This window comes from Zootoca vivipara, chromosome 8 (genome assembly GCF_965207765.1).
Source record: "Zootoca vivipara chromosome 8, rZooViv2.hap1.1, whole genome shotgun sequence".
Classification (NCBI taxonomy): Eukaryota; Metazoa; Chordata; class Lepidosauria; order Squamata; family Lacertidae; genus Zootoca; species Zootoca vivipara.
In genome coordinates this window covers 40452284-40479909 of record NC_142591.1, presented here as the reverse complement: position 1 = coordinate 40479909, position 27626 = coordinate 40452284, and the positions used below count along the sequence as shown (strand labels likewise).

Genomic DNA, 27626 nt, shown 5'->3' with positions numbered 1-27626 from the left:
GTCATCTAGGTGCCTCTAAGTCCCTGTATCTATAAAAGTGATAACTCATAACAGTTTTGTCTGAGCCTGTGTTCCTTCATTGGATTCTGGGTTTGAAGCATATAAGGGAGCAAGATAACTTATCATAAAATGTCTGACAGTGCACACATCAGAAGGGTTTATTGGATAAAAATGCAATCTTTGTACAACTGCTGAAGATATTTTATAACTTTGTTTTTCTTCTGTAGATCACCTACAAGGCTGTCAGCTCCTTTGACCCAGAAATAGATTTATCCAACCAAAGTGGACGTGTTTTAAAGCATGGGAATGAAACACACTACTTATTTTTTGGGTTGTATCCTGGGACTACTTACTCGTTCACTATAAGAGCCAGTACAGCCAAAGGCTTTGGGCTTCCTGTTACAAGTCAGTTCACCACAAAGATCTCAGGTATTATTTAAAGCCAAACAACATTTCTGATTTGAACTAGATAACCATTGCATTAATTTACATATAATTTTGCAGCAGTTATATAGTATGGGTGCAGTGTAAAATACCTGTCTTTTCTGAACAATTTAAATGTTGCATTTATAATTTCTTGAAAATTCATTAAAAAAACCTCTATTTAAAAAATGGCATTTAAACCTTTTCTGTTAAAAAGCCTATTTATATATCCCTCGATCCGCAAACCTATTTGGGGATGTTAAACTTGGGACACTTGTAAAGCAACCCTGCAGTGTAATCCATTGCTTTTCTACCCAATTGCAAGTTGGCCTGAGAGTAGGATGCACCACTGTTTGGCATAGCTGTCAACTTTCGGATTTGAAAATAAGGGATCAGCAGCAGCCTCACCTGTCCCGGGGACAGTCTACGGTATATCTAACAATCCAGGATAGCAGCGGGAAATGGCGCTTGAATAAGAGAGTTTCCCCAAAAAAGGGAGGGTTGACAGCTATGCTGTTTGGTATAGTTCACTTTCTACCCCTGTAGCTGCACGTCAGAGATGGGTCAGTTCAGATTCCCATCTTTCATATCTTTCAGATTTACCAAACAATAGTCACGTCTTCTTTATCTTTCTTCTTAGACCTTTTTACAGGCCAAACCAAACACTCATTAGCATCTAGAAGTCTCATGCTCTACTGATTACAGTGGTACCTCGGGTTAAGAACTTAATTCATTCTGCAGGTCCGTTCTTAACCTGAAACTGTTCTTAACCTGAAGCACCACTTTAGCTAATGGGGCCTCCCACTGCCGCTGCACCGCCACTGCACGATTTCTGTTCTCATCCTGAAGCAAAGTTCTTAACCCGAGGTACTATTTCTGGGTTAGCGGAGTCTTTAACCTGAAGCGTCTGTAACCCGAGGTACCACTGTAGTAAATTCAAATGTGGTTGCTTTTATATGATGGCCTAGTGCAGCGGATATACTAGTTCAAGATTTCCCAAACATGGGTCTCCAGCTAGCTGACTGCTGGTCCTCCTGCTAGCTAGGGATGATGGGAGTTGTATTCCAAGAGCAGTTGGAGACCCAAGTTTGGGAGACCCTGTACTAGTTGGTTATGGCATGTCAGATCCAGGTTCAAATTACAACTTAGCCACAAGCTAACTGGGTGACCTTGGTTACTTATGTCTTCATTCATTATCTAGTTATGGTGATACAGTAAGGATGATAAAAATCTGGTGGGAAAGGCTGTTAATAAGACAATGGTAATAATTGAATACCATATTTAGTTTATTTTATTGCATAGCAGACCGACGCAGTAATCCATGATATAAAACTTGCTGCAGTTCACGAGACTAATATTACATATGAACTCATGCTTTTAGTGTTCAGTCAGCATAAAAATGCCCTAATAAAGGTACAATATGTACCAGTTTATAGCTTAAATTATTATTGATGGGCTACCCTATTAACTAAAGGCATAGCAATTATTTTATCATATTTTGCGCACACAAGGACTGCTCTAAAATAGTATCTGCCCTTGAGAAGGTTTTTTTTAAAAAAACAAGATTTTCAAACTCAAAGAAAAGCTACACATTAAAGAAGTCTGCTTCCTCTGTTCTTGTTTTTCTAGCACCGTCTATGCCACCTTATGAACTGGAAACACCTTTAAATCAGACCGACAGTACTGTAACTGTTACACTGAAACCTGCACAGAGCAGAGGCGCTCCAGTCAGGTATGATGGTATTGGGGAAGCTTTACAAAATTAAAATTAAATCTATTAATTTATTGACAGTGTTTTCTGGTGACTTTTTTCTAACTCAGCAATCTGTGTTTAAATCCATATTTGTGTTATCTCTAATTCAATTAAATAAGGAACAAGAAAGAAAGTCCTTTGATATGGAGTGTTTAGGAATTGTGTAGAGGATTTCAAAGCTTAGCCTTTGAAAATAAGGAACAAAGCTGCAATGCTGTTGTGTGGGTGGCTTCTTCTATAAGGTAATTGCTTACTGCAGTGTTATGAGTTCAAGGGTACATCATTATTTTTATCCTCTACTACTATGTTTTCAATAAGAACTCCTGTGGGGTTAATCATCATTATTTCAGGTAATCAGCTGAGACAAGTTAGGAGATTTAAAAACTAAAATCGGTCATCATCAAGACAGAAAGGAAATATATATATACTTGTAACAAAACAAAACAAAACAAAAAGCTTGCTCATCCAGAATTTACAGCAACTTCTCTTGGGAACTAATGTAGCATGGTGACTAAGAGGCTGAGCTATGAATCAGTACATTCTTTTTCTCACCTTTATAATGGATTCACTATGGTCTTAGGCAAGCCAGCCTCTCTCAATATGGAGATAGTAATATCAACTTGTATTATAGGCTTCGTGTTAGGGTTACAGCAAAATAAATACATCAAGCATTTTGCAAAGTCAAAATAATGATTAAGTTTCTCTACAACAGTGTCTATATACAAGCAGAACAGACTTTCATTTGCACAACAAGTGTTCCTCTCCTCCTCCTACTCAGATACTCCCAGTGTGCCTTAAATCCAGAAGGGGGGTTGTAATGAGCAGAATATTTTATTATTATTATTATTTATTATTATTATTATTATTATTATTATTATTATTATTATTATTATTATTACCATAGCTGGCCCTGCCACGCATTGCTGTGGGTTATTTGTGTGATTTCCCCTACCCTGTGCCGATCCATGACGTATCCCTGTGATTCCCCCACTCCTCCCCTCACCCCCCCGGCTTATCCCTGTGATTACCCCCTCATCCCCCTCCCTCATCCCTGTGAATACCCCAACTCTGTCCTGATCCATGACCTATTATGCCCCCTCTTCCCGCCACCCCCGGCTTATCCCTGTGATTTCCCCCCTCCTCTCCCTAACCCCCTGTCCCAACCCTGTCCCAAGCTCTGTCCCAACCCTGACTCCCCTACCCACGTATGTGAAATAACATTTATTCTACCCAAAGGCACGGCCCTGCAAAAGGCCCATATTCAGTTGTTTCTATGCTGCAGCCTATTCGCCCCCACCCTGTTCTGACCCATTACCTATCCCTGCCCCCATTCAGCCCCCCAGCCCCCCTCAGGCAGGCCCCTACCTCCGCTTGGCAATGTTGGGCCTTGTTGCTGCAAAAGGCCTGTTTTCAGTTGGTTGGCATAAAAAATTATGCCAGATCCCTCACTGATGGGCATGGAACGCTGTGGCCAAATTTGTTACATTACAGTTCAGTGGTTACGGAGAAAGGCTGTGACCTCTGCGCACGCAATGCCTACATTTTTATATACTGTATATAGATTATTATTATTATTTATTACTACTACTAATTAAGCAGTTTCCAACTTGTTTTTCATTATCAAGTAGAAGATCCATGTAAATACTTACAGAAAAGGAAATAAAATCGTAGTCATTTGCCAGAGCCAATACATGTGCCAATTATGTGTGCATAAGCTCACGATGGGGTGAGCTCCCGTTGCTCAGTCCCGGCTCCTGCCAACCTAGCAGTTCGAAAGCACATCAAAGTGCAAGTAGATAAATAGGTACCGCTAAAGCGGGAAGGTAAACGGCGTTTCTGTGTACTGCTCTGGTTCACCAGAAGCGGCTTTGTCATGCTGGCCACATGACCTGGAAGTGTACGCCAGCTCCCTCGGCCAATAACGCGAGATGAGCTCCGCAACCCCAGAGTCGGTCACGACTGGACCTAATGGTCAGGGGTCCCTTTACCTTTAAGCTCTATATATGCTCATTTGTCTTTTTGACTTCAAGTAAAATTACAGATGGTATTCAGGATGCCACACAGCTAAAGTTCACATTGCCATAGTAAGGAGAAGGAAACATCACTCCAAAATCACTACCCAGCTGTATTGTGTTTCTTCTTTGCTAATTAGCCATTTATGTTTGGAGCTGTGGGCTAACTTGCTTCAGCTGACCTCCTTCCCACATTCAGGGTATTGAAGAGGAAATAAGAAGCTGTGGGTTCAGTTGCAGGTGAAGAGTCATAGAGACTAACTAGTTCTGAGAAACATTTTGTTCCCAATTAGGTACTATGTAAGTATGTGATTTTAATCCTCATATTCATCATGTACTTGTGAAACATGGTGTTTATCTGCATATGGTTTGTCCTGCATTTATTTGACAAAATGCAGCTTCAGAGGTCCAGATTCATTTAACTGCTCCTGCACAACAGGGCTTTCCCCCTTGTCCTCTCCCCACTTGCCCTTGCCCAAATTTGGTCAGAGAAGTTGGAACAGGCATAGGCAAACTCGGCCCTCCAGATGTTTTGGGACTACAACTCCCATCACCCCTAGCTAACAGGACCAGTGGTCAGGGGTGATGGGAGTCATAGTCCCAAAACATCTGGAGGGCCGAGTTTGCCTATGGCTGGGTTGGAAGAACCCCAGAAAAGTGACTAGGGGGAGGAGAGTGGAGGTGGTTTCATCAGACAAGCAAAAAAGCTTGTGCTGATGGAACAATCTCCTTAGTGCTATGTTAAATACTTCCTAGGGCTGCTAACTAAATCAGAAGGCCTGCAGAGGTTCTCCTCAAAATGATTTTTTTTCTATAAAGAAATAGCTGCCAAGCTTTATTGTGACACACAGTTGCATGGAAATTAGGTGTAAGACTGGCACTTAGGCAAGACCAATGGATTCAAGTTACAAGAAAGGAGATCCTGACTAAACATTAGGAAGAATGTTATGAGGAACGGCTTAGGGAGCTGGGTATGTTTAGCCTGGAGAAGAGAAGGTTAAGGGGTGATATGATAGCCATGTTCAAATATATGAAAGGATGTCATATGGAGGAGGGAGAAAGATTGTTTTCTGCTGCTCCAGAGACCGGACACGAAGCAATGGATTCAAACTTCAAGAAAGAAGATTCCACCTAAACATTAGGAAGAACTTCCTGACAGTAAGAGCTGTTCGGCAGTGGAATTTGCTACCAAGGAGTGTGGTGGAGTCTCCTTCTTTGGAGGTCTTTAAGCAGAGGCTTGACAGCCATATGTCAAGAATGCTTTGATGGTGTTTCCTGCTTGGCAGGGGGTTGGACTGGATGGCCCTTGTGGTCTCTTCCAACTCTGTGATTCTATGATTCTAAGAACTTTCTCACAGAAAGAACTGTTTGACAGTGGAACGGACTCCCTCAGGAGGTTGTGGACTCTCCTTCATTGGAGGTTTTTAAGCAGAGGCAATTTGTCATGGATGCTTTAGTCAAAATTCCTACATTGCAGGGGTTTGGACTGTCAGGGTCCCTTCCAGCTCTGCAATTTTATGATTCTAAGACATGGTTTCTTATCCTTGGGATCAAAAGTAGAAACTTTTTTTTTAATACTATATATTGTTGCGAAATGTTTGGCACAAACTTCATGCTCAGCACAAGTCTCATTGAAATGAAGAGAAAGGAGACCACCATATTTGTGTTTGTTCAAAGTAAGAGAAGTACCCAGTAGATGTTTTCCTTAATCTGTATTCATCGTAGGGTAGAAAAATGTAGCTGTACTTTATTTATGCACTTCACTAAGTGCAATGGCTGTCTATTGATTCTGCTGTAACCACCCAGCATGGTTAATGCAGATTCTTGGAACTGCGCTAAACTTTTCAGTGTAAATGATTGTTGTCGTTTTATTGATCAACACATCAGCTCTGTCACATAAAAATCTTTAATTCTTCTGATGGATAGAGGGAGAAAGGGAGAGAGAGAGTAAGCACAAATTCTAGCACATTACTGCCAAGGATTGCTTGCTTTACAGCTTTGCCACCTTTCCTCTTTACACTTTGGGCAAATATAAAATAAGAATCTGACTTTCTATTTTAACCTTGTTTGGATCCAGTCCATTCATAGCTGCCAAGTTATCCCATTTTTTAAGGGATTTTCCCTTATGCTGAATAGGCTTCCTCGTGAGAAAAGGGAAAACTTGGCAGCTATGAGTCCATTACAATTAGACTTGCAACTTATTCAAGAAATTATTGCTAGGAAGCATGACTTGTTTAAATGAAGTCAAATTCATATAAATCTTCTAGAATCATTTGTTATCAGTTAATGAAAAGTGAACATAAATCCAGAAAACCAAACTGTCCATTAGATTTTGGAAGCATAGCTTCATTGATTATTGCAATATTTATTAACAGACATGCCAAATAGCATGAAGTTATGAGACTGTCAAATCTATAATTTTGGGTAATTAGTTTTAGAAAGTGAATGAAATTAGACTCCTTTAATTTGATAATACATTCATACATATTACTAAATTACAGTTTGGCTTTTGTTTTTAGAATAATTTCAAAATATAGGCTTTCCTCCCTTTTTGAAACATCTAAACCAGGCATAGGCGACCTTGGCTCTCCAGATGTTTTGGAACTACAACTCCCATGATCCCTGACCTCTGGCCCTGTTAGCTAGGGATCATGGGAGTTGTAGTTCCAAAACATCTGGAGAGTCAAGGTTGCCTATGCCTGATCTAAACTTATCAAGACCCTCTGTTCTCCTTTTCAGGAGTATATATTTTATCATAAATTATTACTGCCTATTCATTGTTACGGTCATTGACAATACTTACCCAACTCATACGGAATGCAAATGCATCTTAAAACAATGGTTGAAGGGTTTCTTTGGAAATAATTATTCCATCCAGAAAGGAAAGTTTTTTAGTAGTATACTGCTAGAACCATAATATTTGACCCATACTCTGTTGTTGGATAGTGGTACTTGACTTTCGGTCAGATATCTAGTTTTTAGGTAGCCCTTCAGATCAACAATTCCATAAAACTGTAGCATAATTGAATTTTTTTGCAGCAGCCAAGAACCAGGTTGTGCTCTGCACTTGCGGTGCCTCCTCTTGTTGCTGCACTCGCAGCACTGAAGTGACCTTTTGGGGGCAGAAGTCTGGGCAGTGTGTATCCTGGGCTGCTCAGAGGACAACCCCCCCCCCCATCTCAGCCTCACTGATGTGGTCCAAGGGAAAATGGAACAATGCATTTGGCACCAGCTGTACTGCAGGAGTTGCTAGAAAGAGGCATACAAGATGCCTTTCGACCTTCATAGGGACTCCACTCCAGATTTGTGTGGGGTTTACTCCTTACCTTTTCTTTTCCTTAAGAAAGTGCCTCCTGTATTGTTCCATAAATCTGGGCTCCAGGGTATGTGCCTTGTTTCTAGTTTACCTCCCTTTCTCCCTGCCTTTGCCAGATTCATCACAGCAACTGAGCATTACAGTGTGCCTGTTGTTTTGTAAGATATCCTTACATTGGCAGTGCACATGACTCATATGATCTGCACCCACTGCTGCTTTATTCAGCTGTAACTAATGCACAGTGGACTCGTACAGTCGGCACTCTTCTGTAGACTTTAATATGAAGCTTAACCAAACAGCAGGATATCCTCCTCTGATCGATATGGCAGTTCTGTAGGCATCTGCATTATTTTGGAAACTATGTCACGTCCGTATCAAATTACCCTGTTCCATAGCCTTAAGAGACAAAAGATGTAGTTTAGTGTTCCTATCTCTTTCCATGCCAGGATTGCACTTTTAGACAGTGCAGGCATATCTGTCAACTTCACTGCTATTGCTCAATACTGAGTAATTGCCAGTTTGTGCAGGCTCACTGCTCAGGCGTGAGGGGAAGGACTTACTGAGTGATAACTGTCACATGTAGATGTAAATAATAGTAGTGAGATCTAGGTTATAGCAGGCACTGTGTAGTGAAGGAGGTGGGCAACTTCCAGTTTCTAACACATATCTACTACCGGTACGTCCCCTGATAAACAGTTTCAGGCAATGCCTATCCATGTGGTAAAACTGTTCCTGGGTAGTAATACTGTAGGCTGTATATTATTGAATGCCCCTTGCCCAAATCACCAAATCCATATACATAGAAAGTGAGGGAAGGCATGTAAGATAGGACCTTTCTTCCTGACATCATATTTACTATACAGTATACAATGAGTCTTTTAATAGTGAGGAGCCTTTAGCTGTGAGATTCCCACTAACTACAGTGAGAAGTGACGCAGTCTTGTATAATATAATATAATATAATATAATATAATATAATATAATATAATATAATATAATATAATATAATAAGGTGAGCCTCTGATGTTCATCAGCATTTCATTCCAAAGTTGAAGCACTGGGCTGGATTCAACTACATGGTTGAATTAGCATGAGTTTTGCTAGCATAATGGGGCTTCCCTCCCTCTTTCCCCGTGTGCCCTTCACATAAGCTCTATGTTGGGAGAACCATCAGAACAGCATGTTAGATAGGAGAAGAGTGATGCTTCCATCTAGCCAGCAGAAATGCTTGTGCAGACAGAACAATTGCAATAGCACAATTTTGAATCCCACACATTGATAGTGTGTTCTAAAGCAGGGGTAGCCAACATGATGCCTTCCAGATGTTTTGAACTAAAATTCTTATCAGTCCCAGCCAGCATGACCAATGGTCAAGGATGGTGGGAACTGTAGTCCACAACATCTGGAGGGTAGCAAGCTGGCTATGCCTAAATCTTTAAACATTAACTTGGAATATTCTTATATGAGACTGCAGTAAACATGCAATATATTTTTTAAGAAAAAAATGTGTAGAGTTTTCTTAATACAGTGGTCCCTCTCAAGACGAATTTAATTCGCTCTGTGAGTCAATTCGGTTTGCGAAAAAAATCGTCTAGCGAATCCCATAGGAATGCATTTATATATTTTTTTTAAAAAATTGCCCATAGGAACGCATTAATTGAATTCCAGTGCATTCCTATGGGAAACCGCGATTCGCTAGACGAATTTTTCACAAAACGAATTCGTCTTGCGAGGCAACCTCTGATCGCAAAACCCATTCGTCTAGCGAAAAATTCGTCTAACAGGGCATTCGTCTAGCGAGGTACCACTGTACTTTCATAGTTATGGTCACAGAATAGCACTAAAAAAAAAAAAGAGCATCAGGCATCACCAGTCAAAATTTTGAATACCAAAGTTATCCATATACTTTTGAATTAAATCCATGACTTGTTTATGCCTATGCGTGGTAATAATTGTTACCTTATTTGGAAATAATTTTAATTTTTTTAAAAAAAAATTAGCACCACTAGACTGGAGTTCTGGCAAAAAAATTGTTGTTGTTTTTTACATTTGCATGTTTGTCATTATTTTTGACAGACATTATTTAGGGTTCTGTCAAGTTATCGCCTTGCAAGGTAAACTACAGGGTCATCTGCTATTATTGTCAGCAAACTGTTTCTGAATTATAGCTTTACAACGTATACAATAACCCAAAACATGGTTCAGCAAGTATGTGATATAGAAGTGATGGAGCTTTATTGATGCCCATAATTTTCACGCTTTTATGGCAAACAAGAATTCTTATTTATGGCCAAACAGTCAATTCCAGTTACATTGAAGGAACAGTGCAGTAATTGCTTCCATTGTAAAATGTTGTAATTCATTTTTGTTATGTAAGAGAACTTGCCCTTGAATTTCAAAGTGACTGGAATTAACTTTTTTTAGGGGGGGATGCAGATTAAGTATGATATGTGTGTCACAATGATTTGTTGGGGAAATTGCATGACTTCCTGTGCAAATTTTTGCACACTATTCTTGGAAAACAACATGAAAAGTTTTTGGTAGCTTGCTCTCAAATCCTATAGCAAGAGACTTATTAAAATAAGTGGTAATTAGAATACAGCGGTACCTCTGGTTACGTACTTAATTAATTCTGGAGGTCCGTTCTTAACCTGAAATCGTTCTTAACCTGAGGTACCACTTTAGCTAATGGGGCCTTCTGCTGCCACCGTGCCACTAGCGCACAATCTCTTTTCTCATCCTGAGGTAAAGTTCTTAACCTGAGGTACTATTTCCGAGTTAGCAGAGTTTGTAACCCGAAGTGTTTGTAACCCGAAGCGTTTCTAACCCGAGGTACCACTGTATCTGAACTGGTGCTAGGGGGAAAACTTCCCCAAACAGACTTTAGACCAGGAATGGGGAGCTGTTGACCAATGGCTGGATGCAGCTCCTGGTCTCCTTTCCTCACCTCAACAAAAAAGCCAACTCATGAGGCGGTAACACACATAATTTGTTCAAACAGAAGCTTTCCTCCTGGACCCACGTTGCCTCCCAGGGGGGCAATTTTCATGCAGGCAACTGCAGAGGAAAACATTGACCATGAAGCACTTAAGCTTAGACGAAGACTCCCACTTGTTTGAGCAGGAACTTTTTCTCAGCGGCATTTATTTCTTCATTTTTGTAAGTCAGCAAACCTTAGGGTAAGCCCAATCTTCCTTCCCTAATGATGCTTGGCTTCAAAAGGATTGGCAATTGGATAAAAATATGATAATCCCCCCCAGCCAGTGGGTGCCATCATCTTTTGTTCATTTGTAGCACATTTATCCTTATCCATTGGTGCTATGGACATGCTGGATTAAAGAACAAAAAGCTGGCAAATATCCTTTTCACTTTTCATGATTTGCTTAGAATCTTAATAAGATTTATCACCACAAATGCATATGCCTTTTACTCCTGCACATAAAAATGCATGGCCTAGGTATGATTCCTTCCCCACCTGCACCCCCAACCCTTTGATTACTTGCATGAAGAAGGTTAGAGGTTCACGAAGTGTTCTGCTTATCTGAATATAAATTAATTCAGTAAATGAGTATCTGCAATGATTGTACTGGTGATTCTGTAGGTAGATTTTGAGGATCTAAACCTTGGAAGTTTCACTGATATCAAGCTTCACTACTCTTGCGCAGGAAACATGAAGGAATTGTGTTTCAGGGTACAGCTGTACATTGTATAACACTGATATCCATGAAATGAATATACCCATAAAAGTTGAGATGAATCTTATATCAGTGGTACAAAGCATCAGAAAGTCCTAGGTTCAATCTCTGGCATGAGCGGGTGCTTAGAAAGACTGATTATCCATTCTGAGTTAGACAAGTGGATGGAGCAGTGGTATGATTCAGCATGTGGAAGCTTCCTGTGTTCCAATGTATTGTATTCAGTTAGTGTCCCAGCACTGGCAGAAAGCTCTTTGATCCTGTGGAAGAGGGACTGAGGTAATTTTGAATTATAATAATTTGCCTTACACAGAATTATGTCTTTGGGTCCATCTAGCTCAGTAGTGCTTACACTGACCAGCAGCAGCTCTCCATGGCTTTAGACAGGGAGTCTTTCCCAATTCTGCCTGCAGAGGCCAGGGATTAAATCTGGAACCTTCTGCATACTCTGTACCACTGTGCTACATGGGTTGGTAGACCCTTCAGAACAAGGTGAGGGAGAATTGCTGAAAGTCACCTTGATCCGTGTTCCACTGAGTGAAGCCACTGCTACATCAAAAAGCCTTAATGGAGGGACACATTGGATACAACCTTTTGTCCTCAAGATTAGATTTTCTTAGGTTCCCTATACATGCCATTGAATCACTGAAAAAAGGAAGGAACAGTGTTTCCCCACATAGAACACTGGGAAAGTCTTCAATTTAATGACATTTACCATGAAAAAAAGACATGGTGTCTTATGGCATTTTAAAGACTAACTAATTTAATGAGTTTCTGCTTGCACGAGTTTCTTAAGGCTGCCTCAAGACTCTTTTTTTATAGCAGCAGCCTATAACAAGTAATCCTCTGGAATATTTGCCATTAAAACCATCCTCTCCGTAATGCCCTTCATTTCATCTGGAAAAGAAATCACTGATATTTCCAATGAGGTTTGTAATTGTAAAATATTGCTAAGCAAAAGCTAATCTTCTCAACTAGATGATGTATGAGGAAATATTTCAGTCATTTCCTGTGCTGTAAGTGGCAAATCTGTAGCAGAAAACATCTGTAAAGCAAAGATCTTAGAAACAGAAGGAAGTGTAGAGTCTCATGGCTAACCAAGCATCTTCATACAATATTGTCTGTTACTTCAGCCAGAGATGAGATATCAGCTGTTTCTGTTGGATTGCATCCTCTTAAGTTTTGGTATAGTCCACAGTTCATCCCAGAAAAGGTTTTACAATTAGGACTCCACTTCTGGGTTTTGTTGCTGGGGAGTAGCTGCCTTGCTATAAAGAAACTTTCCAGTTCTGCAATTTCTGGAACAGCTAGCTGTTTTGGACTAAAACTCACATCACTTCCAACCAACATGGCTAACAGTCAGGGATAGGGATGAAGAATAAATTTGATTAAGTTCACATTTAAAGCCTACAAATTCATACCTTCCAATTCAATAAGCAAACTTCAGACAAGAAATGTGTACAAAATTGCATGTTACAGTAAAGTGTGCATAAATATGCATATATTTGTGAAAGGAACACACATACAAACACGCTTTATAATAGAACTGTTTTGCTATACTGGATACAGAAATGTATATATTAGGAGAAAATTGCACTAAAATGCAGACTTTTTTGGTGAGAACTTTTTAAGAACAAAAATGAACCACAAACTGATGTGGAAATGTAGAGATCTTAACTTAAGATTGGAAAGATGAGAAACCGAGGGAAACCAAAATCGATAGATTCACCCTATTCAAGGAAAATGGGAGTTGTAGACCAAAGTAATTGAATGGCACCAGACTGGGGAAGGGTGGTCTAGACAGATATCATGCTAGAAATATTACGTTGTATCCAACAAAGTTGTCTCATTTGTACAACAGAATGTTACCCTTTTCTCTCCCATTCACCAGTGAGGGGAGAGGGAAGTCATTGTGCAAACTGGTCAGCTTGGTTGGATACCGCTCATTGCCCCCAGAAACTTAAATACCTGAAATAATAAATTAGGACAGGTATCCCCAAAGTCTGATCCACCAGTGGTCCACTAGCTTCATTCAGGTGGTCCACAGAGTGTCCGTGACTATGGAATTTAGATTGTAACACAATAAAATACAATTTAAGAAATAAAAGAAGTGAAAAGGTACAATTAAAAATCATCTGCAACAGGCAGAAAAATCATTCAATGGTCCACCAAGACCCCCAGCGATATCCAAGTGGTCTTTGCGGGGGGGGGAATGGGTTAGGGAATTTGGTTAAAAGAGTTGCTCTGCCCATACACCTACACTACCATTTCAGAGAGTCATCCCTGCCAGTGGATGTACTTGACAAGCAGTATGCCAGCTTGCCATTTCAAGGTCTGAATTCCTCCCCTCAAAACACATTGAATGCCTTTGGGAAGGACATACAGATGCAGAAATGCAAATTTTTATGTCACTTCTGAAAATTATTCTGTCTCAGCGCCTCCGCTATATTGTTGGGTTATTTCTTCCTATTCTTTTTGTTAGAAGAGTGTTGTTTCTCCAGAATTCAGGGTCACCCCACAAACAAACGGTCTTGGCAAGCAGAACATTTCAGATTTCAACAATAAGCATAGTTCTTTGTTCTGTTTCTATTTATACCTCAAGCAATTTTCTGTGTTCTTTTAAAAGGGAGAATTAACCCAAGACATAAAGTAGATTTAAGATCTTTGAAATTATCGTTGCATTGTTCCAAGTGTCAGAAATGTAAATTTGTGTAAAATTTGTTTTATTTATATGTTCCAAATAATTTGCTGGTGTGTTATAACTTTTCACTGAAACCTGCATCATTATTTGAAAGTACTCTTAAGCTTCAAGAATTCAAATTTCCTGAAACTTTTTTTAAAAAAAACAAACACCCATCTTTTTCAACATAGTTACACATTGCAGATTGCAACCATGGACAAGATAATAACTCTTTAACTTTAACAGAGAGTGTATGAGACAACTGTTTTGTTTGAAATCAGTGGTTTGTTCAGAGCAAAATAGCTCGTAAGCCACAGTAATTCCATCGAAGTTCATATCAGACAGACTTTTCAAACGCTGGGAAACAGCTACACATCTGTATTCAGTGTGTGAAATTGAACATGTGACCTTTTCAAATAACCACTGTAATAGCTGTGCCTGCTTGCTGTGTAACATTCAAGTTAGGAACCTGCACTTCTGTGTCTTACAGGAGATGCATGAGCACCTTTAAAATGAAGATATAGGGTGAAGCAACCATACATTGTAGAAATCCTATGTAATTTGTAAGCTTGTATCTGACCTTTGTTTCAGCAAGACACCCTGCCTATTTACTTGGCTAAGGGGCAAAAGTACATATAACTATGATTACTTGGCTTGTTTCACCGATACTCGACATCCTAAAGCAAGTTAACTGAATTTCTCAGAAAGTACTAAACCATATACAACCAAGTTTTGTGACCAGGATCTGCAGTTTTGATTAAAAAGATAGGATCCCCTTGATTCCACGCTACATCTTCTGCTAGGAAAGCAGAGATAACCTTGTCACTTGGGGCTCAGCTATTGCCTTTTGCTCTGGATCCTCTTAAGCTTCATAATTCAACGTTAGAACCAATATTTTTATGTTATGCTTATTCAGTTGACTACGCTTCTGTACTGTGTGCTTGTTCTGATCAAAAATCAGTTAATAATCTTAGCTTTTTGGTTTATTAATTTGGTGTGTGCTGATCTGCAGAGATTTTTTTTGACCATTTTTTATTTAATGTCATTCACAGCAGTTCTATGTACACAAGTGCTTTTGATTTAGCAGAGGCTCCTGTGTATTTCTGTGACTTCCCCTCCAAATCGCTGTGCATTTCACATGCTATTCCACCCTAAACCTCTGGAGTAAATTATCAAGGGGTTGCTGGGGAAGGCAACAACCGTGTTAAGGCCTTTCTTCAATTTGAAGGGTGACTTGTGTTCTTAGCCAGGCTGTGAAAGCATGTGCTAACCCTATGAGGAGTTGAGAGAGCATAGATTGCAAGTTGGCGATAAGAGTCCTGCCATTCAGTAGCAGAAGTAAGTGTTGACTCTTCAAGTTTCTAACAGACACATATCAGTTTGACCTATCGAACAGCTAGGTTGGCAGGAGCAGGGATCGAGCAACGGGAGCTCACTTCCATGTTGTTTAGTATTAACATAGTTATTATTCAAGAGAAAATTAAATCCCTGTGTTTTTAATTTATTGATTTTTATCCATGCTGAATATATTTATTTTTGTTAAAAGAACTTTGAATTCCGTGGTTGATGTAAAGATTAATAGCAGGTGGCCTTTTAGGAAACTTTCAGAATCATTCTAATGTTCCAGTTGTTACGTCCATAATGAACAGATTTTTTTCACACTGCCCTTTGTGCGCAATATGGGGCTGTAATTGAGTTCATATTTTTCACCCAACCTTTCAGCTGTAATTAATATTTTATTATATCAGATTTTATCACTAAATAGGCTAGCAGCAAGGTATTGTGCCACATTAAGGCTTTTTTTTTTTTTAGGCACTAGTGACTTGCTGCCAAGCCACTTTTTGTAATGACTTATGGTTGAGAGAACACAAAACACATTTATGGTACCCAGCTAATATTCCAAAGCAATTTATGACCGATCTTATCTAGATCACAGCCAGAGCAAGAGAAATTAATGTTAGAGAAACTGAATATTCATCACTGAATATGCTATGAAATCTAGCATATGTGGCACCTTACAAAAAATAATGCTGTTTTTTCATTATTGCTTTTTATGAACAAAGTCTGGTTAGGTCAGGTGACTTTTCTGTAATAGAGTATCCAAGCTTTTCAAAGTGACATGAACCGTGAACACCTATCTAGTATGACAAATTTTAATGCAAACAATTACTGCTTCACGTACATTCAGGCGTGAACTTAATGCATTTGTTTCACTAAAATGCTAGTTGGTTCTGTTCTTCTATAGTCTAGTTTTCATGATGTAAAATAATCTAGAATACAAATTTTAAAGAATATTGATGCAGGTGGAAAGTACTGATTTCATTGGGCAACATCCAGTGGTGTCTGCTTGCTTGTGCATTGGAAATCTGCTTGTTTAACAGACATGGTGTTTCTCTTCTCTCCCCCGCCCCCAGCCCTGCCTATATGCTCCCGAATCTTCCAAAGCAGATTTGGGATGTGAACATACCTAGAGGGCTGCAGGAGAAAGGAGAGATAAGAGAAGCACCAGTGTATGAGCAGATGCCCACTTGCAATATATTGGATCTCACCCACTGGCCTAAATTTAGTAACAATTGATTTCCTTAATAATCCACCCATTGTAATTCACTTCAGACATAACTGACAGGTTCAAAAGACAGAGAAGAGGAACTAATTCCTTTTCTTCACCCTACACTGAATAAGTGATAGATACAGAAATGAAAATGTTATCGTTTCTGTTTCCCTTTAAATAGACAAAACGTTTTAAAGTACTAATATTTATAATTTCCACAGCAATCCTGAGTAGCATGACACAAATCGCAACTGTCAGGTCTATTGCAGCATGTCTTGGCAGATTTTGACTAGTTAAGGGAAGCCGAGGGTTTCTATGCTAGGACATTCCCCACTCCTTCGGCCCATAATATGTTCAGAAGGGTGCTGCAGCATGCTTTGAAAGGCAGAACTGTAATATTTTCCTAGGCTTTGGGCAAATGAATTCTTGCCACATTATTTGACATTACTGTATAATGTAGGTACTGGATTGTGCCACTGAAATTCATTTTTTCTTGTGTTTTGCTAAAACCTAGCATTCAGAAGAGATGTGCAGTGGCGAATATATGCAGCTTTTGAAGCTCCCTAGGCTCTTCTGCAATCAAGATATCATATAAATAAACTAGCATTTTCCCTCCCTGAAGAAGTGAATAATTGGTCTCACTCGCATTGTAAACGCCCTTCTAGCAATGTGTGTGTGGGGAGGGGATACTTCCACCTTCCACTGATGATACACTCTCCTTTATAGGAGAACCATAGGGATTTCCTGTCTGTATGCATAGGAATGCTAAGAAAAGGCTTTGCTTGGATCTATTTTTGGCAGAAAATCCCCTTTGTAAATAGTGACTTTTAAATCTTTGAAAATATTCATGTGAAACAGTTGGGCAGTCACAAAGAAGCTTAAGGGTTGCATGTAAAAACTAGAGGCCATCCTTGCACTCTCCCTCCCTCTGGACTAGGAGTCTGAAAATAAATCTTATCCTAGCTACTTGAGAGTTTGTATTGGGCATTTATCTCTAGAGGCTGAAATTAAGCCATCTTTTATTTCCTCCTCCTGAAAGGCTACATGGGCATTTCTCCTTAGCTTTATTTGTGGAGTCGGTCTTTCTGTAGTAAACTAGAGGGGGAAATAGTTTGGCCTCCTCGCCTCATCTTGCCCTGTTCCAGAGATTTATAGTGCCCAGAGTTTGAACAAAGAGCATCAGCTTAATTCCAGTTGCTGCTGAATATATTACAATGCAGCTAAGAAAAAGAGCTGCAACGGATAGTACTTGCAGCATATAAGCTTTTGAAGAGTGCAAATCCTAGTTTGCAGATATACTTATTGCTGGCAACTTGTAGTAAAAAAAAAATTGTGTTTTGAAGCCCTCGGGTAATGATTATTATGGAATCTTCCCAATTCTCTACAACTAAAATGTAATACCTATTTTTTGGATTGTAAGTATTCCTATAAATGGCTTCAGGATGAACAAAGACAAAATGTCTTCAAGTCACAACAGCAGTTGAAACAACTCAGGCCCCCTCCACACAGGTTTTTGACAGTGTGTGTATTCAGCAACAACCACATACGCTTTCAATGTATGTTTTTAACATTTTTGTTCTGCTCCTCTTCCTGCTTCAGAAATGTTCTACTCTGCCACGTTATTGACTATGCACTGTCCTCCTTTGACTCCACCCTATCCTTGGTTTGCCTTCCTCTTCATTTGATTTGATTTTTTAATCGGGGGAAGTTAGTTGTGCTATGATATGGCATACCACCACTCATGGTCTTTAGACTGAGTCATGGTGCCATATCTCCCTGCCTGGTATTCAGCAAGATCGAGCCACAATTTGCAGAGCATTCAAAAGGAGCACAGAATCACACACTTCCCTCTCTAGTAAAAAGAGGTATTATTTGGAGTTTGTGGGGAATTTTCAGCTTGTCCTGTTCCAATTCCCACTCCCAACCCCACATGTATTGGAAAGGAGTGCTTGGAATCTTGCATTGGGGTGTTTTCTCTCCCCCAACCCTATTACCTGTCAGTGTTGTTGGCTGCAACAGGCATTCACACCATTACTGTCCATTACTGCCTGGAAGGTGGTTCTGCTGTGATGCTATGCCTGCTCCTGGTCCCACATAATGACTCCCCGAGAAAATTGGAGCGGGAGAAAAGTGGATAGAACAGGCAGACGGGTGGAGAAAAGCACACACTCTGCCACATCTTTTCCAAACTGACAAATTGCTGCTTCTAGTCCAAGTGAGTTGATAAAATGGATTAACAAGGCCAGGCTTCAATAAGCAGAAGTCTCACAAGGGAAGACAGAGAGAAACTTGCCATAGGCAGCCTTTCTCTGCCTTTTAAGGTTGCCATACTTAGTCGAGGGGGGGAATCAAGAGACTGCTGGGATGAGCAGCTGCATTACCGGACTTAACTAGAAAAAAGTTGACACGAAAAAGACAAACAGCACAATCCATCAGGAAATTGTCCTTCTCAAGCCTTACTGAAGTCATAGCAGTGCAAGACTTTGCGTTGCAGTGTTCCCATTCAGGTCACCTGGACTTGCAGGAGAATGCCCCCACTAGATTGTGCCCAAGAATCCTATAGTACCTTAAATGTCTGATCAGTCTATTGTGGCAAGAGTTTTATAAATAAAAGCCTATTTCATTAGATTTGTGAACTAGAAGGAAGATTTTAAAAAGCAAAGGAACGCAATGAGACCTAAGGACAGCACAAATGCAAACGAGACTTCGTTATTTATGTTGCATGAGACATGATCTGTGTTTGTTGTAAACCAAATGTGATTTTGCAAAAGAATTTGTTTTGTTGATCTGTTATTTGGGCACATTCTAGATTAGTGTGGGCTTTGTTTCACATTTTAGTTAAAATGCAAAGGTTAGGCTCATAGGCACAATGTAACTTTAGACAATTGGAAGATACGGTTAACACACTGCAGGAATATTGAGATCTGGATCAGTTATTTTATCAGGTTTTATCAAGCTTAAACCTAAAGATTTCTTTCTGGCTGGTGCTATATTATTATATATTACCAGGAAGCATTTCCAGCAGTGAGATTTACAGAAGGGTTTTAGATTATGACTGTAATTCAAAGGATCTTATAAATGTCATTAGCAAGATGATCTCATTTATACACATTTAAAACATATAACTCATAAAATGCTGTCAGGTTATAGTTGACCCAGGTACTTACAACGTGTTAATTTACATCAAGAATAGAGTCCTGTGTGGAAATGGGGCAGTAGACAGGATTTAGCCATTTTTCATTACCACTTGGACTTTGATAAAGGGGAACAGAAAAGAGCTTTGTGACCTTTTGATGCTTAAATTATTAAAGAGAAAATAGGTTTGAGGTCTGCTTGCTCACAAATCTAATTTGTCTTTTAGAGTAAAGATGAAAAGATATTTGGGGTTTGAAATTGCTCTAGTCAACTAGGTTCTTTCTTTAATGTGTCAAAGGAAGAATTCAAGCATTTAGAATAAGGTGTATATGGGGTATTGTGTGTAGAATAACTAATATGAGCTGATCAGGATAAAACACCCTGAAAGCCAATTGCATTTCAATAATTTGAAAGATGCATTACAAATGGATTCTACTTGTGTGATTAAGATCAGCTTTCAGTTAGGTTAATAAAATAACTGGACTTATTATTAGAGCTTGTTGTAGTAAGAATTGTGCATTTTATTTTATTCTCTTGGTTGCTAGATCAGCAACTGTGGATTTTATCCAAAAGCAGTTAGTAGCAAGTAATTTGTTGGAGGTAAGTACAGTTGCCTATATTTTGCAATGGAGATAAATAGCAACTATATCAGAGCAAGGGTATTTTACTCTGGGCTAAATGTTTAAAAGTAATAGGCAGAGATTAACAGGACAATTCTATACTCCCATTTACTCTGGTGAACCCTTACGTTGTCACGATGCTGATAAAACCTAACAGCATAACATATACATATAACATATACATAACATATACCTATACAGCATAACATATAACCCTAACTTCTAACAAACAAGTTATGTTGTTTAACATCTTTATAAACTGCTTAAATTGAGGAGTGCTCATCAAATTTGCAGATGACGTCAAACTGGGAGGGGTAGCAAATGCTGCGGAAGAGAGAATCGGGATTCAATATGGCCTTAACTAACCTTTGTTAATTTGGGTCCAAACTAACAAAATGAATTTAAATAGGGACAAATATACGGTTCTGCCCTTGGCCAGGAAGAATCAGCTCCACAAATATAAGATGGGAGACAACTGGATTGCCAGTAGTACATGAGAAAAGGATCTAGGGGGGCTTGGTAGACCACAAGCTTTACATGAGTCAACAGTGTGATGCAGCAGCAAAAAAACAGCTAATGCTATTCTAAAGTGGATCAACAGAAGTATAGTGTCCCAATAAAGGGAAGTCATAGTCCCGTTCTGTTCTGCCTATACCACACCTGGAATACTCTGTCCAGTTCTGGACACCACAATTTAAGAAGAGTATTGACAAGCTGGAATGTGTGAAAAGGAGGTTGACTGAGATGATCAAGGATCTAGAAACAAAGTACAGTATTCAGTTTTAGGCTGCATAAAAATAGACCTCTGCACAAATATGTGAACATTTAGCAAATGTGAGCACTATTTCAGATCTTCAGTGCTCTCCCGTGATTACAGAAATCGGTTTGCAGCAGGAAAGCAGATTGGTTTTCATTTATTGCTAAAATGTTCATGATTTCAGTTCTTCAAATGCACTGTGAGCAGAACATGCAAGAGTTGTTTTCTTCTCATTCCAGTTCTAGCATCTGTTATATTCTTAACAGTTGAACAAAGTGCTTACAAGCTACAGTGCAGGAGTTCCTTTTCAGGTTACCAATTGATAACCTTGAGCTATTTATTTTGGCTTCCAGAAAGTATGCTGTGTTTCTAGATAACTATCAAGTCAAACTTTTTAAAAAGGACCATGTTGATTAAAATATTAAAGGGTCCATAAACAATCATAAGCCTAGTTATTCATTGATCAGATCAGGTCTGTTTATTTTTATCTAGTCATCAAACTATCACAAAACCAAAGTTTAACATAATCTCAATTTAGGGGGGGGGGACTGAAACGGAAACCCAAATATACAGCTTAAACATAAAATTCCCACTTTGCTGCCACACCAAGAAAGAATTAGATAAATAATTATGTGTGGACAGGGTGAATAAATGATTATATTTTTGTTCCCAGCCCAAGAACTGGAGGAAATGTCTCCCTCTTTGCTATATGAACATTTATAACTGAAGTCCAACCTGCAACGTAGACCCACTGTCCTAAGGGCACCCACAATGCCACCAGACCTCATGCTCTGGGTGATGACTTAAGAGTACCCTTACTCCCATAATTCCTCAGGATAACTGAGAATTAAATTACTATTTTTTCCTTACCTGCATAATACAAATCAACAAAAACTGTGTTAAACTGTGAAGTAGGGGAAAATAGGGAGTCCCAAGTATCAGTTGTGGATCCCCCAAAATTATTATTCAGTGCCATAAAAGGCAGCTAGCTAAAGCCCACACTAAAAAGGGAGGGAGGGAGGGTGCTGCAAAGGCAAATGGGAGGGAATAGAGGGAATAGCTAATCTGACCCCTCTCTCTTTTTTTTATTTTAAAAAATATTTTTATTAATTTTCCAATTAAAACCAATTATATCACATTCAATATTTCAAATTATACACATATATATATCAATCAAACCGAATGTTATGCCAAATCATCTAAAGAATTTTTTATTTGGGTTCCCATGCTTCAAGAAATTGGGAATTCCTCGCAACTGTCCACTGCCGTCTTTTTTCTAAAGTTCAAATCGTCCTCCAAGTTCATAATAATCCAGATCTTCCCCTTACAGTCACATAGATGTTTTCCACTTTCATCCGATTGTTTCCCAGCTGCTGAGATAAATATCAAACAAAGTTTCACAGATGTTCTTTCTCCTGTGTGAGTTAATCAGTCCAGCCTCCCCATAAATCTTCTTAATGGAGCTCCCTGTTGCGTCGAAGCAGCACGAAGCAGCGCCATCTTAAAAAGCTCAAATCACTTTCGTTTTCTCTCATAGCCATGAAGATTTACGATCATTATAGAATTTACAGCTTTTCCAGGCAGGAGACCCAAACATCAAACCATAAACTCTTGGTAAATTAATGGATCTCCTTGCCCTATAGCTGAACTTAGCTTCAGGTCGCTGCTCCAATTTAAAGTGCGTCACAGCTCATAAATCCTCCGAACGCGTCCAGAACTCCTTCCGTCCGACTAGGGGGGGGCTTTTCTCATCGGCAACTCCACATCTTTAAAAAATATGCTCAGTAACAACAGTTATAAAGTTCAACTCACACAGTCTTTTGCTTCTCTTTCACTCCAAACAAGCCAGGACATCGTGTCCGGGAAGGTACGAGGCAACAATATGAAGAAAAAAAAATAAAAACTCACTTCCCTTATCGCTCCGTCCCCATCAATCCTTCTTCCAGATGCTGTACAATCTTTGACTCCTCTCCCTCAGCAGCATAAATTTCTCAGCAGTAAACAGCGCTTCTTCCCCTCCTTCTGAAGTATGTCCATAGATTTAAGCCTAATTATCTTCTTTAACCATGGAAATCCCCGCCATGCAGATTAGCGTCCGGGAGTCCTGGCCCTCGTAAGTGCTCAGCCCAAGCTCCCCCCACTCCAAAAACAGTCGGAGTGGGTCTGGGGGCATCGCGGGCCAGCGGCCCCTCTCCGTAACCCCCGGAGAGGGTAGGGGGTTGCCATTTACTCCCCTAGCAACCGCCAAATTCCTTACGAAGGTCAGAGAGATGGAAAACAGGTCCGCCATTCCTGCAGGCGGAAACCGGAACCTCTAATCTGACCCCTCTCAATGGTCACCCCAAGTCTCTTTCCCCTAGGAGAGGGTGGGACAAACTTGACGGGAACACAATTTCCTGGCAGTTTACAACATGCACATTTTAAAACAGTTGCTAACAAATAAGTCTCTTAGACCAGCAGTATTTCTCTTTATTTATTATTTTCCTATGAATTTGACCATTGTACCATTTCATTCAAACAAGGGAAATGGCATAAAGTAGAATATTTATAGCCTCGTACCTACTTTCTGTTCACAAAAATATGTGTAGCACCTTTTATTACCAATGAAACATATATTTCTACCTGGGAGTACTCAAAGGACATATTTCTAACCAGTTTATCTATGAAATGCTTTAATAACTTTATGGTGTATACCATTTCCTTCTGTGTATTTAAAAAGGAAGAGACGTGTACTTTATAGATGCAGTTTTTGAATGATAACTTTATTTCACTCTGTTCCTTGCTTTCAAGCATAATGTATTTTATCATAAATACTGGGTTATGTGATTCAAAATTACATTTTGCGTACTCTAAATTAACCCAGCATTAATTTTTTGTCATTTCTTTCTCCTCCACCACCCTCTCCTGTTTTTCATTTTTTTAGTGTCTACCAAATAGTGGTTGAGGAAGAGCGTCCTCGCAGGACCAAGAAAACAACTGAAATCCTGAAATGCTATCCAGTACCAATCCACTTCCAGAATGCTTCACTTTTGAACTCTCAGTATTATTTTGCAGCCGAGTTCCCGGCCAACAGTATTCAATCTTCTCAGACTTTTACAATTGGTGACAACAAAACCTACAGTGGCTTCTGGAACACTCCTCTTCTCCCTCATAAAAGCTATAGTATTTATTTTCAAGCTGCCAGCAGAGCCAATGGGGTAAGTTTTAGGACGTTGGTTTGAAGCGATATTCATGTGTGAATAGACCACAGGTTGTCTAATTCTGGTGCCAAATAGACAATGGAAAAAAGAAATTGAATGTTTTTCTTTGCATAGTTATATATTGGCCAGGCCAGTCATTCTTGGGAGGGAAATGGAGACAGTGGGAGAAAGTACATATTTCTGTCAATGGTTAAGAGCCTAGGCAATCATTCCTTACAAAATTACTGTCATTCTGTCCTCTTTTCGATCATGCTGCTCCTATTAAATGATTTTCGCTTTTATACTTGGCTTATTCTGCTGCATTATATTAGCTTGCATTGGCTTGTGCGCCCATTTTCAGTCTTGATTGCCCTGACTTAAGACACAAGCCTTTCCCCCCCCCTCTCTCTTAAAGAGTTTAAAAGAAATAAGTCGATGGAGCCAAAGTGAAAAGTGCATAAAAGGTCCATCCTTTGCAGGTCGCTTTTAATCCAGCTTCTACATTCTAGAATTGTTTTCCATTTCAGGACAGACCTACCCAGAGCCCTTCAACTCCTGATAAGCTAAGGCTGTCTCCCCTGACAGCAGGGAAATGTTTTCTGCCAAATAACATAATGACAGTGCAGAAATGTGAAACACCATTGATTTTTGTTTGCTTTCTTACATTGTCTAGCATGTTGCTTAGAACTGTGTAGCTGACTGTAAAGAAAAGAAAATATCCCAAGGTCAATGTGTTGTAAAAGGAGGGGGGTGGAAAGTACACATATCATGTCTAATAACATATCATTCATCTTCTAGGTTAATATTAAGTGAAGTATTGATGTTACATGCCCAAGTGCATTTTCCTTTGGTTGTCCATAGCAGGGAAATACATTGACTAGTGTAGGAGGCTATTAAGCTTGAAACCAAGCATGTAAAAGTTGGTACTGATTTTAGATCTTAGCAGCATTTTAAGAAGAAGCAATGTATTATATTCTTGCTGTGGATGTAAACTAGCAAATGACCTTTTCTTTCTCTATCTGGCATAGGAAACAAAAATTGACTGCGTCAGAGTGGCCACAAAAGGTATGCTTCCATTGTGTCTTCTTAGCCTTAAATCTGTCAAATTATGTATCATAATATACATGGTTTAATACACATATCCAATTCTGCCATTTTAACAATACTTTTAAGTATTATTTATTTAAGTATAAGAGTAAGACAATGAATTGCTGAGTTTGTTTAATTTTAAAAGGTGATGAAAGCCTAATTTCCACTGATATGTCAATTGTCCAGAAAAAGTTTAAAAATAATTAGGAGACTTTTCACATTCATGGTGCAGAGTAGCTATGCCTACTGGTGCTCCTAAACATTGATATACTAGGTTGAGAAAACAATAATTATTTGTCATTCCTGTTGCTCACTCTAGGATTGTAAGAGGTTTGCTTGAGCTTCCTCTCTCAATAAGGCAGTCAGTAGTTGAAGCACAAAATTTATGGTGGTCTGATGACCTCCATTTGTGACTGTGATAAACTGTTGGGCTGTTGTAATGAACTGTATATTCGGATTGTTCAGAAGTTTCATATGCAAAATGTGATAGTCCATCTGCTTACATGAGTGGGGGGTTGGAAACACATTACACTAGTGCTCCCCTGCAGTGACTTCCTGTATTTTTCCAAGTATGAGTCAAGGTGTTTAAAAGGGGAAGTTTTACTTTTGAAGCCTTTCATGGCTTGAGCCTTAGGTACCTAAGAAAGACTTCCTTTCATGTCCTCCAATGCAGTTTCCAAGCTCAGTTTCTATCATCTGCATTCCCAGTATGAGTAAGAAGTGTACAGGCACAGAGAAGCATTATTTGTCATTGCCCTGGTTTTGAAATTCCATTCTGATCACATTCAGGAGTCTTCATAATTCAGGAAGCTAATCCAAATCTTCACCCCTGATTTTGTGGGGCTGAATTGTTTCTTAAGAGAAGGAGAACTACCCACCTCTAGTGTGGATTAGTTTCTTAAAAGAAGCTGGAAATACTTGACACAAAGCTTGATTACCACATCAATAAGAAACATAAACTTGGATCTAGACCTACCATTCCTTAAATAGAAGCGTTCCTTCCCAGAAGTGAGTTGCATCCACAGAGATTCCTGCTTCTCCAACTGGATGCTCCCACTGGTGGAAGGAGACAATCCCCACCACCACCTACAGCACCCAGCAAGCTCCCAACATAGGGGCCTACAGAGAACAAAGAGGCAAAAATTGTCTCCTTGTGTTCTGCGCATAGGAGTGTCCATGGGAGTTCCATTCTGCGCAAATTGTTGCAACCAATTATTTTAAGCAAACTTTGTAAATGAAGTCTTATGTTCAAAGATACTACAGTCTTATCAACCTCTTCATGCAAAGAGTATGCTCTTATCAGCATGATTATATTGCTTCACCTCATTTTTAAAAGAATAATATAGGTAACTATTTATTATTGGATGTTCTGCATGATGAATAAACATCCAATAGCCTACATCAGGCATCCCCAAACTGCGTCCCTCCAGATGTTTTGGCCTACAACTCCCATGATCCCTAGCTAACAGTACCAGTGGTTGGGGAAGATGGGAATTGTAGTCCAAAACATCTGGAGGGCCGAAGTTTGGGGATGCCTGGCCTACATACTGTTAGTTGTTTACTATAAAGGGTTACATCACCTCTACATTTTACCAATTATGTATCTTCAATCATTCCAGGCCAAGCATAATTTTATCTAACTATTGTTCTGGCACTTTAAAAATTAAAATAAAATAAAGAGGAAGAATCTGGTCCAATTTATTGTATAATACTACACTGGTTTAATATCACAAGGCAATCTGTGGTTTAAATATTTAAAGATTATTCTGCCATTTATTTCACTATTTGATTGGATTAACTTTTTTACGTATTTCATTTGGAAAAAGAGATCATATTTTCTGCAATGAGGTAGCTACCATAGCAACAGATGACATCAAACTAGCCTCTTAGGAGAAAGGAAAGAAGGAAATTCAGCTTTTATTTAAATACGCAAGTTCATTTTATGTTGTGAAAGCATATTTGCCCACACTTCATAAAATCTCTGGGAAATCCATAGTATTATCAGATACATCCACCCTGTGAGTTACTGGAAATAAGTGCTCTAAGTTGCATGTCAGGATTAAAAAGCTGCAAAACTTTCTAGGGGTTCTTCTGCAAATCATTATTTTTAACACTGTTACCTTTATGAAGATATCTAGTAGATATATCAATTTAACTAACTGCAAAACGCAAGTTTACACAAATGGGCCAACCCAAATGCTAGGGGAAGCTCTGTGCCCCCCTGACCAGCTGCTTCTGCTGTATGGATAGAGACTTCCCCTCAAGACCCCTTTAACTCTGTAAACACCGCTGCTGGGGGGGGGTCACCACTCCATCCCCCAAGGTCAGCAGATAGACTAAAGGATTCCACCCAAGGCCTAAACTGCCAAAGTCGTGACTAGTGCTACGGGGAAGGTGAAACCTGACAATCAGAAAA

The 27626-nt window shown here is 39.4% G+C and overlaps 1 protein-coding gene and 1 long non-coding RNA gene across 20 annotated transcripts in view; one reads left to right on the top strand and one right to left on the bottom strand.

Annotated features, from left to right (window-relative positions):
- Positions 1–27626, top strand: part of PTPRM (protein tyrosine phosphatase receptor type M) — a 416336-nt gene that overhangs the window by 233339 nt on the left and 155371 nt on the right. For all 19 annotated transcript variants that reach the window (XM_035126005.3, XM_088675354.1, XM_035126003.3 and 16 more), the window contains exons 10-13: positions 228–429; positions 2053–2155; positions 23866–24139; positions 25150–25186. In XM_035126005.3, the coding sequence (XP_034981896.2) occupies positions 228–429; positions 2053–2155; positions 23866–24139; positions 25150–25186 (616 nt within the window). The remainder of the gene's footprint in view (positions 1–227; positions 430–2052; positions 2156–23865; positions 24140–25149; positions 25187–27626) is intronic.
- Positions 22128–22988, bottom strand: LOC148684825 (uncharacterized). Its single transcript, XR_015951454.1, has 2 exons — positions 22851–22988; positions 22128–22315 (listed from the first exon to the last, which is right to left on the bottom strand). It is a non-coding gene; the product is annotated as an uncharacterized LOC148684825 (long non-coding RNA).